General features: G+C 39.5%; 1 protein-coding gene across 5 annotated transcripts in view; it reads right to left on the bottom strand.

Annotated features, from left to right (window-relative positions):
* LOC127570353 (catenin delta-2-like) overlaps positions 1-15,624 on the bottom strand; it is a 909,541-nt gene that overhangs the window by 100,612 nt on the left and 793,305 nt on the right. For all 5 annotated transcript variants that reach the window (XM_052015821.1, XM_052015822.1, XM_052015825.1 and 2 more), the window contains one exon: positions 1,451-1,634. In XM_052015821.1, the coding sequence (XP_051871781.1) occupies positions 1,451-1,634 (184 nt within the window). The remainder of the gene's footprint in view (positions 1-1,450; positions 1,635-15,624) is intronic.

The following is a 15,624-nucleotide window of genomic DNA, read 5'->3' as shown; positions in this document are numbered from 1 at the left end:
AAAGAGAGAAGAAATGTCTTCAACAGGACATAAATTCCAAGAACCAAGTAAGAAACAGAAAAGGAAAATAGAAAATCATTATTCACAATATCACCAGTGTGATAACTAGCTTAATGAGAAGATGCAACAGTAAAAGGATCTCTGTATTACATGTCCTATGCCCTCAGCAACATGACTGACAACATCAATGAATTGCTGCATTTTAATTTGTTCAAATATGCTGACATGTTTCCTTAACTACAAAAATTATGCCTCAAGAATCTTCAGTTAGCTGAAAAGATTCAGGACCATCTCAAGATTGCTATATAAATGCAAGTTTCTTCTTTGATTTCCTGAAAAATTACTTGCTCTTGGAATAACCCTTTTTCTCCTTATGAATATTTTACTGAGGTCACCGTGTTACAAATCAACACCTACTAACTTGGCCCCAAATAATGGAAATTCCTGACAAGATCCACCCTCTCTACAAAATAAATCAAAATAAAATACCTGAAATTAAATAATGAATCTTCAGTCCTTTAGAAAAGATAATTACATCAGCCTGGATTTTTTTTTTAAATAGTGCAACTTTGTTTTTAGGCATTGTGCATAAATGTGATTGTGTATTGTAGGCACAGTTCTTTAAATTTATGAAGTCCTTCATGTGTATGATGTGCAGGTGCATGGAAGTTGTAGGGTGTGTTTAGTGAAATCAAATATTGTGCAACACTTGTTGCACAAAAGTCAGCTGAAGCTTGTGAATGACCAGGGAGGCTTGGACCGAGAGAGGCAGAACTGGAGGGTCGAAGCTTGCTGCTGCACCTATCGCTGGTGAGTCCAAGGCACTGTCAGGTAAGTTCTGTTTTCAGAAATTACCTTGTTGTATGGCCAAATCCATCCCTGCCTGTCATTTAGACCCCTTTATCATTGCAATGGCTGTCCATCTCTACCACAAAACCATACTTAACTCTACAATTCATCTGATTTATGCACAATCCCACTAAAATATCCAATCACATGTCAGGCCCACAATGTTTTCTCCCCAGTGTCCCAAGACCCCGTGTCTCCTTGCTCCTATGTGCCCTTCCCCAATACCTCAATTCAATGCCCAGGCCCTGCTGTGCAAGAGCATATTACAGTTGGAGAATCATGCACAAACTTGACAAGCTTAGAGGGAAAGAATTTCTGGCCCATTAAATCCTGGATAGAAGTTTAATTTGTACAAGTGCATTTCCACTTCCTGTGAATGCTGTCAAGGACCTTGGTCAGTAACAGATGGCCTCTTACCTGCAAATCCAGCATCTGTGAATGACTGGTGATAGGACTAAGTATTAGGATAACTGGAGGGGGGTGCACACATGCACTTTAATTAGCCACAAAAAGTTTCAGGCACAGATTTGGAGTCAAGATTTTAAACTGCAAGACAATTCTCATCTCACATGCAATAAGGATGAAGGCCGGGCTAACTCACCTGAGGCACCCAGTGGCATTCCGCAGAACCATTGACGTATGGAGTTGAATTTTCCGGTCTTCCTGGTGAGGTGAGATGTCCCAACCAGAGTGTGGAATGATGATTGCATTGGTGAGCACAACAAGTGCATCCTGGATAATAGGCATCTTTAGTGCATCGCAGGACGACAGGTTCCAGAGGACACCTTCAAAGAGAAAGAAACTTAGATGTAAATTTGTTTGTCAAAGGAAGAGCAGAGGGAAGGGAAACACACAGTTAATGCTGAAAACACTGTAGATGATTTGGAGTTATAGAGTGGACTTTTCCTCCTTTTGCACACTGGCCACTACTGAGAGGCATAACTCGTGTTGTTTAAAGGAATGCAGAAGTAAAATGGCAAGTTGAATCTCTTGCATTTGCTTTGCCTACTTGATTGTGAACCTATTCTGGTGAAAGTTCATTATCCTAAAAGTTAATTCTGTTTTTCATTCCACAAATGCTGCCTGATCTGCTGAGTATCTCTGGCATTTTCTGTTTCTTATAGCACTTATTATCCTTGAGATCCTGAAAGAATCCATACATGACATCTTACATGGAAATACTTTTCTCCCCCCAGGATTCGTTATGGTCTGTATTGCATGCTCTGATTAAATAATATCTTTTAAAAGGAACTGGAACATGGGGAATGTTCCAAGGCTTTGGGGAAGAGTGCAACTGATTCAAGCCCACCAAAACTCAATTGAAAGCACGCAAGAAACCAACAAATTATTAAAAAGTTATGCAATCTTCACCTTAAATCACTTACAGATACAATATGTAGTCCCTCAGCATTTGGGAATTTAAATCAGTAATTTTTAGCAAGAAAGATACATAACTAAACCAATTAATTATAGCAGTATTTTGGATTTGTCCTAGGAAGTTTGAGTTCAAGAACCATAATCTCAAGAAACTTTATTTCACTGGGTTCCTTATTTGGAGGAATGAATTCAAAATGGTGCAACTTTGCTTGTGAACTAACATCAATAGAACCAGTTGGCTAACAATGGGTGCCCAGGAGAAATGTATTATAATGCAAACCGCAAAGCCGATTCCTCATGTCAGCTGATAGTTAAAATAAGTACCCCATATCTGCTACTGAGTAATTTTCCCATTATTACTTTAAGTAAGTCATCATGATAGATAAATCTAATTTGAAAAAGCTAATTGGACAATTTACCCTCGAGAGTAATGGAACAGATCTATACTGAATGTGGTCCAACAAAATGATCAAACAGAATGGGCTAAGGTCATCTCTGATGAAGAATCTCACAAAAAAAGTTAAAACAGGAGGAGAGATAACGATTCAATGCAATCCTTTGACTGCAAGTCAATGATAAACTTAGGAAAATGAGCAATTAATTACACTGAGTACAGCAAAAGAATTAGGGAGTAAGGAATGGCAATATCAAACAAGTGTAACACTGCACTTTCTCTGTAACTGTTACATTTTATTCTGCATTCTGTTATTGTTTTACCTTGTACTACCTTGATGCATTGTGTAATGAATTGATCTGTATGAATGGTATGCAAGACAAGTTTTTCACTGTACATCGGTATATGTGACAAAAATAAGTCAATTTACCAATTTACCAGAGACATGAGAGATTCTGCAGATGCTGGAATCTGGAGCAATACACAGTCCTGATGAAGGGTCTTGACCCAAAACATTGACTATTTATTTCCCTCCATAGATGCTGCCTGACCTGTTGAGTTCCTCCAGCATTTTGTGTGTATTGCTACCAATTTAACCATTGTTACATTTTAATCTTTGTTTTTCTGTTATGAATTTAGTACAACAGACCAGGAATGAACTTCTGGCCATACATCTTTTGATGCATTAATTGAGTGGCCAAGTAATAGCAACAGGGACCACGTGCTGCTGGTGAAGTGAAAAACCTCTTTTGTGCAAGGGAGAAGTATGGACAATTCAGCCAACTTTACATTGCTCTCATCCATGTAAAGCTCAGATTTTGAGAGAATATTGTTTGTAGCATCTACAAGGCACTTGCCTGGATGAGTGCTATGGCAATAACATACAGGAGGCTTGACATCATCTAGGACAAAGCAGCCCGTTTGATTGGCACTCCATCAACCACTCTCAACGTTCATTGCTTCCACCACCAACTCACAGTAGCTGCAATGTGTATCATCTACAAAATGCACTGTAGTTATTCACCTCACCTACTCCGTCAGCACCTCCCAAAACCTTTACCACCAAGAAGAACAACAGCAACAGGTGCAGGCGAACACTAACACCTTCAGAATCCCCTCCAAGTCACACACAATCTGGACTTGGAAGTATATTGCTGATTCTTCATCTTTGCTGGATCTAAATCCTGGAATTCCCTGTCCAACGACACATGTGACAATAATAAACCAATTCCAATTCCAAATGTTAACTGAGTTGTACAGTAATCCAACAATTCTAAGGAGAAGTTATCTAAAGCTGGAAGAGGAGCACAGGAAAGTATTCACAAGCCGGAATGCTTTTGACTTCCAATTTCTCTGTGGAATTGCAGCTGGTGCTCTCTCTCCCTTTCACACTCCCTTTGTGGACTAAGTGTCCCAACCTTAGTCAACATCAAGAATGTACAAAATAGGTCAATCTCTGATTTTCCAGTAGGACTTGATTCAGTTATATAATCAGATGGGGATGCTGAAGACTAAATAAGATAACGTAAATGGACCAGGAGTTTGCAAACTTGGAGTAGAAATTGCTCCCCACCTAAAATGCAGGTTAAAGCAGTATTGTCCAAAGACCATGCCAGTTTCAGTTATTGGCATGGAGAGTGATATTCTAACATGTGTGGCATCTGTCAAGTACATTAGAACCATTAGTCTTCTGTGTACAGTCACATATTTTTTCTGCAAGGGAAGCAAAAACACTGTGCCCCTCTTTTGAAATTTGGTTCAACTGAAATCAAACTCAAACTGCCAAGGATGAATTTCTACCCCCCAGAGGTTTCCTGGTTAACTAGTGTGTGATTAGAATATGAAGTAAGTAAGACAACAAGTATCAGTGTGTTTAAGGGGATGCTAGATAAATATGAGGGAAAAAGATAAGAAAATTATGGTGACAATTTTATGCAGAAGGGTTAGAGAAGACCTGTGTGAGATTAAATACCAACATCAATCAGTTTGTTTTTCTCTGAACTATAAATGCTTTGTAGCTCTCTGTAATCAAATTAAGATTAAAAGGAAATAATTAAATTCACAAAAATACAAAGCACACAATAGCATTCAACAGCTGTATGCATTCAGATGCAAAATTGAAGAAATGAACCAGTTAAATATTTAGTACATAATATTTCAAAGAAGTTCATTAAACTTAGAAAAAGTACGAATGATGCATTGAACTGCACTGCAGAACATACAGTAAGAAATAAGAGCAGGAGTAGGCCATCTGGCCTGTCGAGCCTGCTCCGCCATTCAATAAGATCATGGTTGATCTGGCCGTGGACTCAGATCCACCTACCTACCTTTTCCCCATAACCCTTAATTCCCCTACTAAGCAAAAATCTATCTGTGTCTTAAATGTACTTAATAAGGTAGCCTCTATTGCTTCTCTGGGCAGAGAATTTCACAGATTCACTACTCTCTGGGAAAAGCAGTTTCTCCTCCCCTCTGTCCTAAATCTACTCCCCCAAATCTTAAGGCTATGTCCCCTAGTTTTAGTCTCACCTACCAGTGGAAACAACCTTCCTGCCTCTATCTTATCTATCCCTTTCATAATTTTATATGTTTCTCATTCTTCTGAATTCCAGTGAGCATAGTCTCAGGTGACAAAATCTCTCCTCACAGGCTAACCCCCTCATCTCCGGAATCAACCTGGTGAACCTCCTCTGCACTGCCTCCAAAGCCAGTATATCTTTCCTCAAGTAAGGAGACCAGAACTGCATGCAGTACTCCAGGTGTGGCCTCACCGGTACCCTGTACAGTTGCAGCATATCCTCCTCGCTCTTAAATTCAATCCCTCTAGCAATGAATGCCAACATTCCATTTGCCTTCTTGATAATCTGTTGCATCTGCAAACCAACTTTTTGCGATTCATGCACAAGCTCTGCCAAGTCCCTCCGCACAACAGCAAGATGCAATATTTCATCATTTAAATAATAATCTGATCTTCTATTTTTCCTTCCAAAGTGGATGACCTCACGTTGACCAACATTATACTCCACCTGCCAGACCCTTGCCCACTCACTTAACCTATCTATCTCTCTCTGCAGACTCTCCACATACACTGCACAATTTGCTTTTCCACTCAAATTAGTGTCATCAGTAAACTTAGATAAGCTACACTCAGTCCCCTCTTCCAAATCATTAATGTGTATCATGAGCATTAAGGTTAGTACAAGTCATTCAGCCACTTGAACTGGCTCCGTCATTCATTTAGATCATGCTGATATGCACCAGAACGCCATTTACCTGGATTCTAAAAATCTGAAATAAAAATGGAAAATATTGGAAAAACTGTGTGTCAGGCAGCATTTGTGGGTTATGATGATAGGTCTTCAAGCTGAAATATTAACTCTGTTTCCATAGATGCTGCCTGGCCTGATGAGTGTTTCCAGCATTTGCTGTCTTCATTTATCTAACTTGATTACACACTTCCAGATAAGTTTACTCAATCTTGAATGCTCAACATGACCCAGCTTGCATTGACTTTTCAGGCAAAATGTTACAGAATTCTAGTTAACATGGACAAGTACTTCCTGATTTCACCCCTAAATCACTGCCTTCGATTTTTAAGAATCCATGTTCTTGTTCATGATTCGACAAAAAGAGAAAATCTTTTCATTATCAATTCTATGAAATTCTTTTAATATTATCATTGCCAAAATCAGACTACTCTGCCAGTTTCCTATACATAAGGAAATAAAGGCAGGTTTATGAATTCTGTCCTCATAATTCTTTTCTCTAAGCTCTGCTATTATTCTGCAAAATGAACGATGATGAAAGATTGTCTATTACCATTTAGTGGATGATTTCTTAATGGACAACAGATCAAGATGAGATGGTATAATTGTGTGAATGTTGTGGTAAAGTGTAGCTTGGTTGGACAACTGGAAAGCTGTTGCATGCACATGATAGAAGTGGCAATAAATTACAGCATCATCTGGAGTCCCTAATCTTCAGAAATTATGGTGAACTGTACTTGAGTACGTCCTTGCAAAACAAATCAGGCAAAGGTCTGGAAAGAATATTTAGGAAAATCTGATGGATAGCTTTTGCTTGGGGCTGGCTATGACCTTGACTACGCTTAACAAAGGGAAGAAAGCACAACCTGTCCAATGTCTTAAGTTTTGGGACTTCTTGGAGGATACCCGAGACTCTCAAAGAGTTGATATATAGCCCTGGAGGACATGAACTAGTCCAATCAAATATCCTCAGCTGCCTGATCTTGGATACCACTGCATATGAAGAAGTGACTCACACAGATTGCAACAAATATTCAATATGCCTGATGAAAATGCACTGAAGAATGACTCGAGATGTGGTCAAGCATTCTGACAACCATTGCATGAAATAGATCATATGGATTGGGGAAGTGAAGATGTTTCCTGCATCATTGTTAATCTAAATCTATAGTTTATGGCTTGGATGCAACTTTCTTGGAAAAATCAACCCTTTCCACACAGCCCAAGATAGGGTGAAAAAGGGTGATGAATATATGCGGTTTACTGAATTTAAAGTTGGACCCAATGTAAACTTGGGGATTCCTTAAATTTGGAGTCAGCCAAACAACCATATTTGATTTTGACATGGGTCATGAGTCTGAATTGAGCAATAGTCTTATGGTTAGGGAATATCTGTCTAATCATGACCATAACATGATTGTGTTTAAAATACCTGCTGTGAGAGAGAAGAGGAAATTGCAAAATAAGGCTTCTAATACAGGTAAGGCAGATTTTGAATGAGGCAGAAATTGATTGAGCAGAACAATTAACAGATGAAAATATAGCTGAACAGTCAGAGATATTCAGAAAGTAACATAATATAAGACCTTTACATACACCTGATGAGTTTGCTTTATTAGACAAGCTTGATCAACTTAACAAATGCGTGAAAGGACAAAACTAAAAGTAAAGAGCTTAGAGGAAAGTAAAGATCTGGACGATCAAGAAAGATAAAAAGACTGCAAAGTGATGCAATGGAAGTAGTAAGAACTGAAAAAAAAATGAAAATAGGAAAAAGAATGTCATATTAAAATCGAAGGAATATTGAACTTACAGCACAGATCCAGACTCATCATTCCAGATGGTTCATGCTGGAACATAAGCCTCTAGCCACATTTCAATTAAACATTTCAATATATCCTACTGTTCCATTCTCCCTTATGTAGTTATCCAGATTTACCATAAATCTTTACAGTATGCCAAGGGATCCATCTGAGGGGGCTTGGTTCAATGGCTTATCTGTAAGATAGCATCTCCAACGCTGTAGTGCTCTTTCTGCACTGCACTGAAGTGTCAACTAGATTTTTGTGTTTGAATGTGGATTGGGGCTTGAATCCATGACTGTCTGATTCACAAGTGAGAGTGGAACCAAATGAGCTACAATTAACACATAAAATAATTACCATAGTCCAGAAATATGAGAATATGTGCTGCATCTCCACTTGTCTACATTTATAGTTTATGGGTTGACCACATTTCTCACTGAATATAAAAGATCATTATTCACGTCTACAATAAATGTAAAAACTTCATAAGCAAACCCTTGAAGAATATCTTAATGGTTATGGATGAAAGATACTCAAAACCTCAACTAACCATTGTGGCAGACAATTGCACATTCTAACCACGTAATGGTCAAGGAAATTTCCCCTGAATTCTTTATTAGATGTAATAGTGTCTACTTTACATAAACTGTCTCCACCTTTTCTGCATCTAACTTTGCTTAATCTTAAAAGCTTCCATTAGACCCCTCCCCACCAAAGTCTTCCTTTCTTTATATAAAAAAGAGAAGAGCCCTAGACTGTTCTGTATTTCCTGATGGTATAATCTATTATATTTTTTATAGTGCTTACATTTTCCACCTTCTACAGTGCTTTTGTGTCACTTTTAATATGAAAATCAAAAGTGCTCTTCAAGTATGGCATAATATTCTATAAAAGTTTAACATAATTTTTACATTTTTCAGTTCTATCTCTCTATAAGTAAAGCTGCTTGAAATAAGTATAATTTAAATATTACAAGCATATACTAGAGATGCTGGGATTAAAAGAACCAAAAATTCTAGAAAAACTCAACAGAGCATGAAGATCTGGCGAGAGAGAGAGTGTCAATGATTTTTCATAAGAACTAAAAAAATGTTAGTGATTAAAAAATGTTTTAGGCTGAATATGATGACAACGCTGCAATTAAGCAAGGAGTGACAACTTGTTGATCCTCCATCAGATGTACAGGGCGACTGAGACTACAATGATACAGGCAGCTGATATGCAACTACCCTTCACTCATTGCATTTTTTTTCCATAGAGTTGTACAGTGCAGAAATGGGCCCTTTAGCCCAACTCATCCATGCCAACTATCCCTCTATTCCTTTCCTATCCAAGAACTTGTACAAATGCCTTTTAAATGTTGTAATTATAACTGCCTCTATCACTTCCTCTGGTAGCTCGTTCCATATAACCATCACCCTCTGTGTGGAAACGCTTGCCCCTTAGATCTCCTTTGAATTTCTCCCCTTTCACCTTAAACCTATGCTCTCTAGTTCTCCACTCCCCTACTATGGGGAAAAGAATATGATCATCTATCCTATCTATGACACTCATAATTTTATCAACCTCTATAAGGCCACCCCTCAGTGTCCTACCTTTCAGTGAGAATAAACCCAGCCTATCCAATTTCTCCTTATAACTAAAGCTGTCTATTCCAGGCAACACCCTGGTGAATTGTGATAATACACAAATGATTTGGACGAAATTGTATATATATATGATTTAGGTGGGCTGATTATTACCTTTGCAGACCACGTGAAATTTGGCAAAGTTGTGGATAGTGAGGAAGGTTGTCAAAAGAGTCATATAACTTTATAGACCAGTTGGAAATGTGGGCAGAGAAATGGCAGATGGAGTTTAATCCAGACATGTGTGAAGTGTTGCACTTTGGGAGGTCAAACTTAAGAGGAAGGTATGCAGTAAATGGCAAGATCCTTTGGAGCATTGATGTACAGAGAGATCTTAGGGTGCATCCATAGCTCCTTAGAAAGGGCGGTAAAGAACGTTTATGGCATACTTGCCTTCATCAGTCAGGGAGTTGAGTGTAAAACTCAGGAAGTTGTGTTGCAGCTGTCTAAAACTTTGGTCGGGCCACATCTGGAGTACTGTGTGCAGTTCTAATGGGGGGTGGGTAGGGGAGGGGGAGGGGGAGTTGATGAGAATATGGAGCAAAAAAAAAATGGGATTAATTGAAAACGTGTAAATGGATGTTTGATAGAGTGGATTCAGTGGGTCAAAGGGCCTGTTTGTGTGTCTCTATGACTCTATGTCAACAGCTTCAATGAAACAATGTTGGAGGTAGAAGATAAAATGCTCAGAGTGGAAGTGGGATGAAGCAAAAAATGGCAGGCAACTGGAAAGTTAAGCTCATGTTTATGGATTGAACTGAAACATTCCCCAAAACCATCACACAAATTGTGTTTGATCTTCTCCATGCAGCAATCAATGAAACTGAATTTCAGATGCTTAGTAAAACATAAATTTGGCATGTATGGCCAAGGAGAAACTTATAGACTATTTCTTTTGGTGGGGGACCCCTGAATAACAGGTGATGGCCTTAAAATTGAGATCAGGTCATTCAGAAATCACTTTCATCACACATAGGTGGCATTTAAGAGGGGCTTGGATGGGCACATGAATGAAAGGAAAATGGAGGGATATGGGCATTTTGTAGGTAGGAGGGATAAGTTATGTCAGCACAACATTGTGGGCCGAAGGGCCTGTTCTGTGCTGTACTGTTCTATGTTCTATGTATTGGGTATTGGAAGTAATCAACTCAATCGTCACTCAAAATATGGATAGAAGAACCCCAAAGAATTTTATGACCTGGAATTGCTCCCATATTCCACATTCCTCTACAATTAGTCTGAAATTGGAAAAGTTGACAACTGGGAGGAATGAACAGCTAGTTAAAATTATCTACAATATGTGTAACTGTAAATTCTGGACAATCTTCTGGGTTAAGGCTGTATTGGTATTTGTGGTGACATGGGTTTTAAAACTCTGCTTGTATATGGTCATTATATGTACACAAGCATTCATCTCTATAATATAAAAGCCAAGATAGACATTATAAAATAAAGCATTGCGTTAATGTAGCACTTCTGATGTCCTCAGGGCATCCCACAGTGCTTTAAAGTCAACTAAGATCATTTTATGAGTAACTTAACATAATATGTAATGGCAGCCAAACAGCAGAGAGAAACTACCAGTTAATCTGTTTTAAATGAAAAATTATTGGCCAGGACATCAAGAACTCTTCTACCCTTGTCACAAACATTGTCATGAAATGATTTTTGTCTACCTGCTTAGGCAGATAGGGCTTCAGTTAAATAGGTTTTGTGAAACATTACCCCACTAACAGAGCAGCATTCATTCAATACAGCAGTGAGACGACAGTACAGATAATATGTTCAACAGCAGAACTAAAACTCAGTTTGCTAACTCAGAGAACATTCAGCAGCCTGCTGACCCATGGCTAACTTCCCCTCCACCCCCCAAAATAAATAATGCTAATCCTATAAACTTTAATATTAGCAAAGGTATGGTGTTGGGGGACAAGACAGAAGAGGGTTAATAAGCATGTTAAGGAACAGCAGTAGCTTTACAGCAGGGAATCTCATGCAAGGGCTTACTATTAAAATACTTAAGCATGTCTCATTGAATAAGTAACACCCACTGCTCATGATACTTAAGACTCAGAGAGTCATGTGCACAGCACCAACAGACACAATACAGGAGACACTCACCCTCAAATCCAATTGAAGTCCAGAGAGATAAGAAATGACAATATTTACAAGCCTCATAAAGGCATTTAGACTGGGAATTTTAGTCAAGAACAATATTCGAACGAGTGAATTGATAAATTGGTTTATTACTGTCACATGTACCGAAGTTCAGTGTAAAACCTTGTTTTGCATGCCATCCATACATATAATTTCATCACATTAGTACATCGAGGTAGTACAAGGGAAAAGCAATAACAGCATGCAGAAGAAATTGTTACAGTTACAGAGAAAGTGCAGAGCAGGCAGACAATAAGGTGCAAGGCCATAATGAGGTAGATTATGAGGTCAAGAGTCCATTTTATCATACGAGGAGACTGTTCAATAGTCTTATTAACAGTGGGATAGAAGCTGTCTTTGAGCCTGGTGGTACATGCATTCATACTTTTGTATGGGAAGGGGGAGAAGAGAGAATGTCCAGGGTGAGTGGGGTCTTTGATTATGTTGGCTGCTTTACCAAGGCAACTAGAAGTATAGACAGAGTCTATGGAGGGGAGGCTGGTTTTTGTGATGTGCTGAGCTGTGTCCACAACTCACTGCAGTCTCTTGTGGTCTCAGGCAGAGCAATTGCCGTACCAAGCCATGATGCATCTGGACAGGATGCTTTCTATGGTGCATCGATAAAAATTGGTGAGGGTCAATAGGGAGATGCCGAATCTCTTTAGTATCCTGAGGAAATAGAGGCTTGGTGTGCTTTCTTGGCCATGGCGTCTACATGACTGGACCAGGACAGGCCATTGATGTAAACAGGAACATGTGCAGCTTGGCAATAACCCTGAAAGATGACTTCAATTTGGAAGATCTTAGTGGAGTGGACAGCAATAGAAAATGGGTGTGATTTAAACAGCAAATAAGTGCCAGTTTGTTCTGTCACACAAAACTCATGCTGCTACCTCATTAGCATGATCTCAACAATCAGTCAGCATCAGCACATTACCCCTAATGCCTGTGTTGCAGATAAGGTAATCATCCATCTTTTTGTGGACTGTATGTTTCCCAAGAAGGTCCAGGAAAGGGCACAAGGGTCCTCGTCAAGGTTCATCCTGGGCAGCTGTGTAACAGAGGACTCTATGGTCTGTTCCCAGGGACACATACCAAGACAAACATCAACTGCTGCTGGAAGATCATCAACTCAGTGAAAATTGCACTTTGATCTTCCTGAAACATGTTGGTCTTCTAGTGCAACAAAATGTCTGTAAGTAAATGCTGTGGACTGGCACATTCCAGGCAGCAGGAGCATGTGCTAAGGAATGCACTGAAGCTTGGTGCAGCCAACTCAAAGGCTTTGTGGGGAAGGATTACAACCTAATGTTTTCTACCACTGGACACTGAGGGGCTGGGCCCTGTGTAATCGTCTCTCAGAAACTCAATGGGTGCATTGTTCAAAGAGGCCATATGAGTGACATTGGTACTTTCTAAATATAATGTATTGTTTTAGTAGATAATAGAATGTGTTGTTTTGATGACACCATGGATGTAAAGAAGGGCATGTACTGGTTGTATTATATTTCCTATATATTTTTAGGAATAAAGTTTATTTTTGAAATTTAAAAAATCAACTGTGGCTCAGCAGACATCCAGATCATCCAATTTCATGTGTGTCCTTTACTGGTTAAAGCTACCTTGTGCTAAATGAAGCCATTTTTGTTTGTAGGGACACATGATAGTTGAGGTTATTCTGCTGGTCTCCATAGGGCTGAACATGGCTGAGAGTGGAAGTGCTGATTCCCTGATATGCCCTTGGCTGGCAAAGTAGAGAGAAGAAAGGACTACTGCCAACCATAGAATCCTGGCAGTCTTCCAGCTCGGTATACAAGAGGCATTTGGAGAAGCTGGTGAATGAGGTGAAAGCAACAAATAATGCCGCAAGGACAGGGATGCCGTGCTGTGAAAATCATGGACTCATTGAAAACATACATCACAGAAGTAAGCCATTTAACCCATTGTGTCTGTGCCAGTCAAAGGTCCACCGTCCTGCAGCTTATGGCTTTTCAAGTACACATCCGAGTAGTACTTAATTGTGCTGAAGTTTTCTGCCTCTACCACTCTTTCAGATCATACCATTTCCCAGCATGAAATAAAGTGTTCTCATCTTCCCTCCGATTCTTTTATCAACTACTTTAAGTCGATGAGTAAACTTCCTCAGGTATAGGATCTTTTGCTCCAGTTTCCAACATCTGCAATCTCATGTCTCCACTTTAAATGTATGCTTCCTCTGATATGGAAAACAAATCCTTCACATTTATTCCATCTAATGCATCCCTAATAAGAATTACCTTATTTTCAAGACCTAGCAATACCTTTGTAATTCTCCTCTGCATTGTTTGCAATAGAATAGCTGCGTATAGTTCTAGGATAATTCTCCCTGTTCTTATATTCTATGGAAAGAGAAACAAAGGACTGCAGATGCTGGAACCTAGATGAAAAACACGATGATGCTGGAGGAACTCAGCAGGCCAGGCAGCATCCATGGAGAAAAGTGGGCAGTCAACGTTTTGGGTCAGCACCTCATTTTCGTCTTGGAACATTGCAGCCTAATAGCACGAACATTGTATTCTCCCATTTTAAGTAATCCCCACACCCCTCCCCCCCCCCCCCCCCATCATGCTTCTTCTCTTCTTCCCTTTCCTAGCCTCTCTTTTTTTCTGTCCCTTTTTTTCCTTTCTCTCCTTACCTTTGACCCATCCCCAGTGGATCTGCTCTCCCCTCCTCCCTCACACCTGCCTATCACTACCTCTTACCTGCATCTACCTATTGCCACCTTGTGCCCACCCCACCTGCCCTCTTTTGTCCACCTATCACTGCTCTGCTTTTCCCTCCTATATATTGGGCTTCCCCTTTTCCTGTCTTCAGTCCTGAAGAAGGGTCCTGACCTGAAGCGTTGACTGCCTGCTTTTCTCCACAGATGCTGCCTAGCCTGTTGAGTTCCTCCAGCACCATCGTGTTTTTCATCTTATATTCTATGCCTTGGTTAATAAAGGAAAGCATCCCGTCTTCCTTTTTAAAGACCTAATTGACCTGTCCAGTGAACCTTAAGAATCTGTCCTTCTGTTCCTCTACACCAATCAATGTCCTCCCAATTACTTTATTTCCTCCTGTTCTGTTGCAGGTTCCCAAAATACCTTATCTCACACTTCCCTGGATTAAGTTCCATTTACCATTTCTCTGCCTTACTGATGAGACTGCTTATGTTCTCACACGTGTGGATAAGAACATTGAAGGCTTCCTCAAATCCTGTCTCTCACTGACCACACCACATACTGTTTCACACAATGAAATATATACTGACAGTCTCCAATGATCGGGATTTCTACCCAAAGTCCATGTGGTTCATTGCTTACTCCTACTGTAAATGTCATGCATGTTTGTCACAACTTCCACTCTGTGCCAACTATTCAAAACTGGCAGGCATATCATCCAGACAGAATAAAATGATTAACATTCTTCCCTCTAATCTGCAGGCAAAAATGGTAGCAAACTAGCACAGTAGCCCCAAAACTATTATAACTGTTGGCAGATATACATGGTGTTACTGAAGAGGTGGCTCTCCCTTTTGCTAAATGACAAGTTCACTTGATATGATTAAAGCCTGTTACCTGGATTGTCACAATTCAATTTGGCAGCAACTGCACTAAGTGGAAGTTCCATTAAAATTGATGTCACGATCTGCCCATTCTCTATATTCCTGACATGCACAAGTGAAGTTTATGTTCTTGTCCAGATGGAACAATTCACACTAGAACTCCAGTTGCCTGATTTGCACATGAAATTTGAGCTAATCAGCACCTACTGTAGAATATGCAAACAACACAAGCTATGGAATTCAATTTCGTGGCTCTTGTTTCCTTAGGTTAATCTGCAGGATTACGCTTTGATTAAATGCCCGGATGATATGCCTGCCAGTTTTGAATAGTTAGCAGGGTGAGGAAGTTGTGAGAAATATGCAAGAAGTTTACAGTAAGGGTATTCGATGAGACGTGGACCTTGGGTAGAAATCCTGCACTACTATACTTTGCACCATTTTGTTGTTTTTGCACTTGTCACTGTATTTATTGTTGTATTTGTTATTACCCTGTTTACTCTGGAAGCAAGCAAGCAAAGAATTTCATTGCACCCTGGTGTATACGACAATAAACTAAATTAATAAA

This window comes from Pristis pectinata, chromosome 5, assembly GCF_009764475.1.
Source record: "Pristis pectinata isolate sPriPec2 chromosome 5, sPriPec2.1.pri, whole genome shotgun sequence".
NCBI lineage: Eukaryota > Metazoa > Chordata > Chondrichthyes > Rhinopristiformes > Pristidae > Pristis > Pristis pectinata.
The sequence above is the reverse complement of the archived record's forward strand: the minus strand, read 5'-3'. Positions and strand labels throughout refer to the sequence as shown.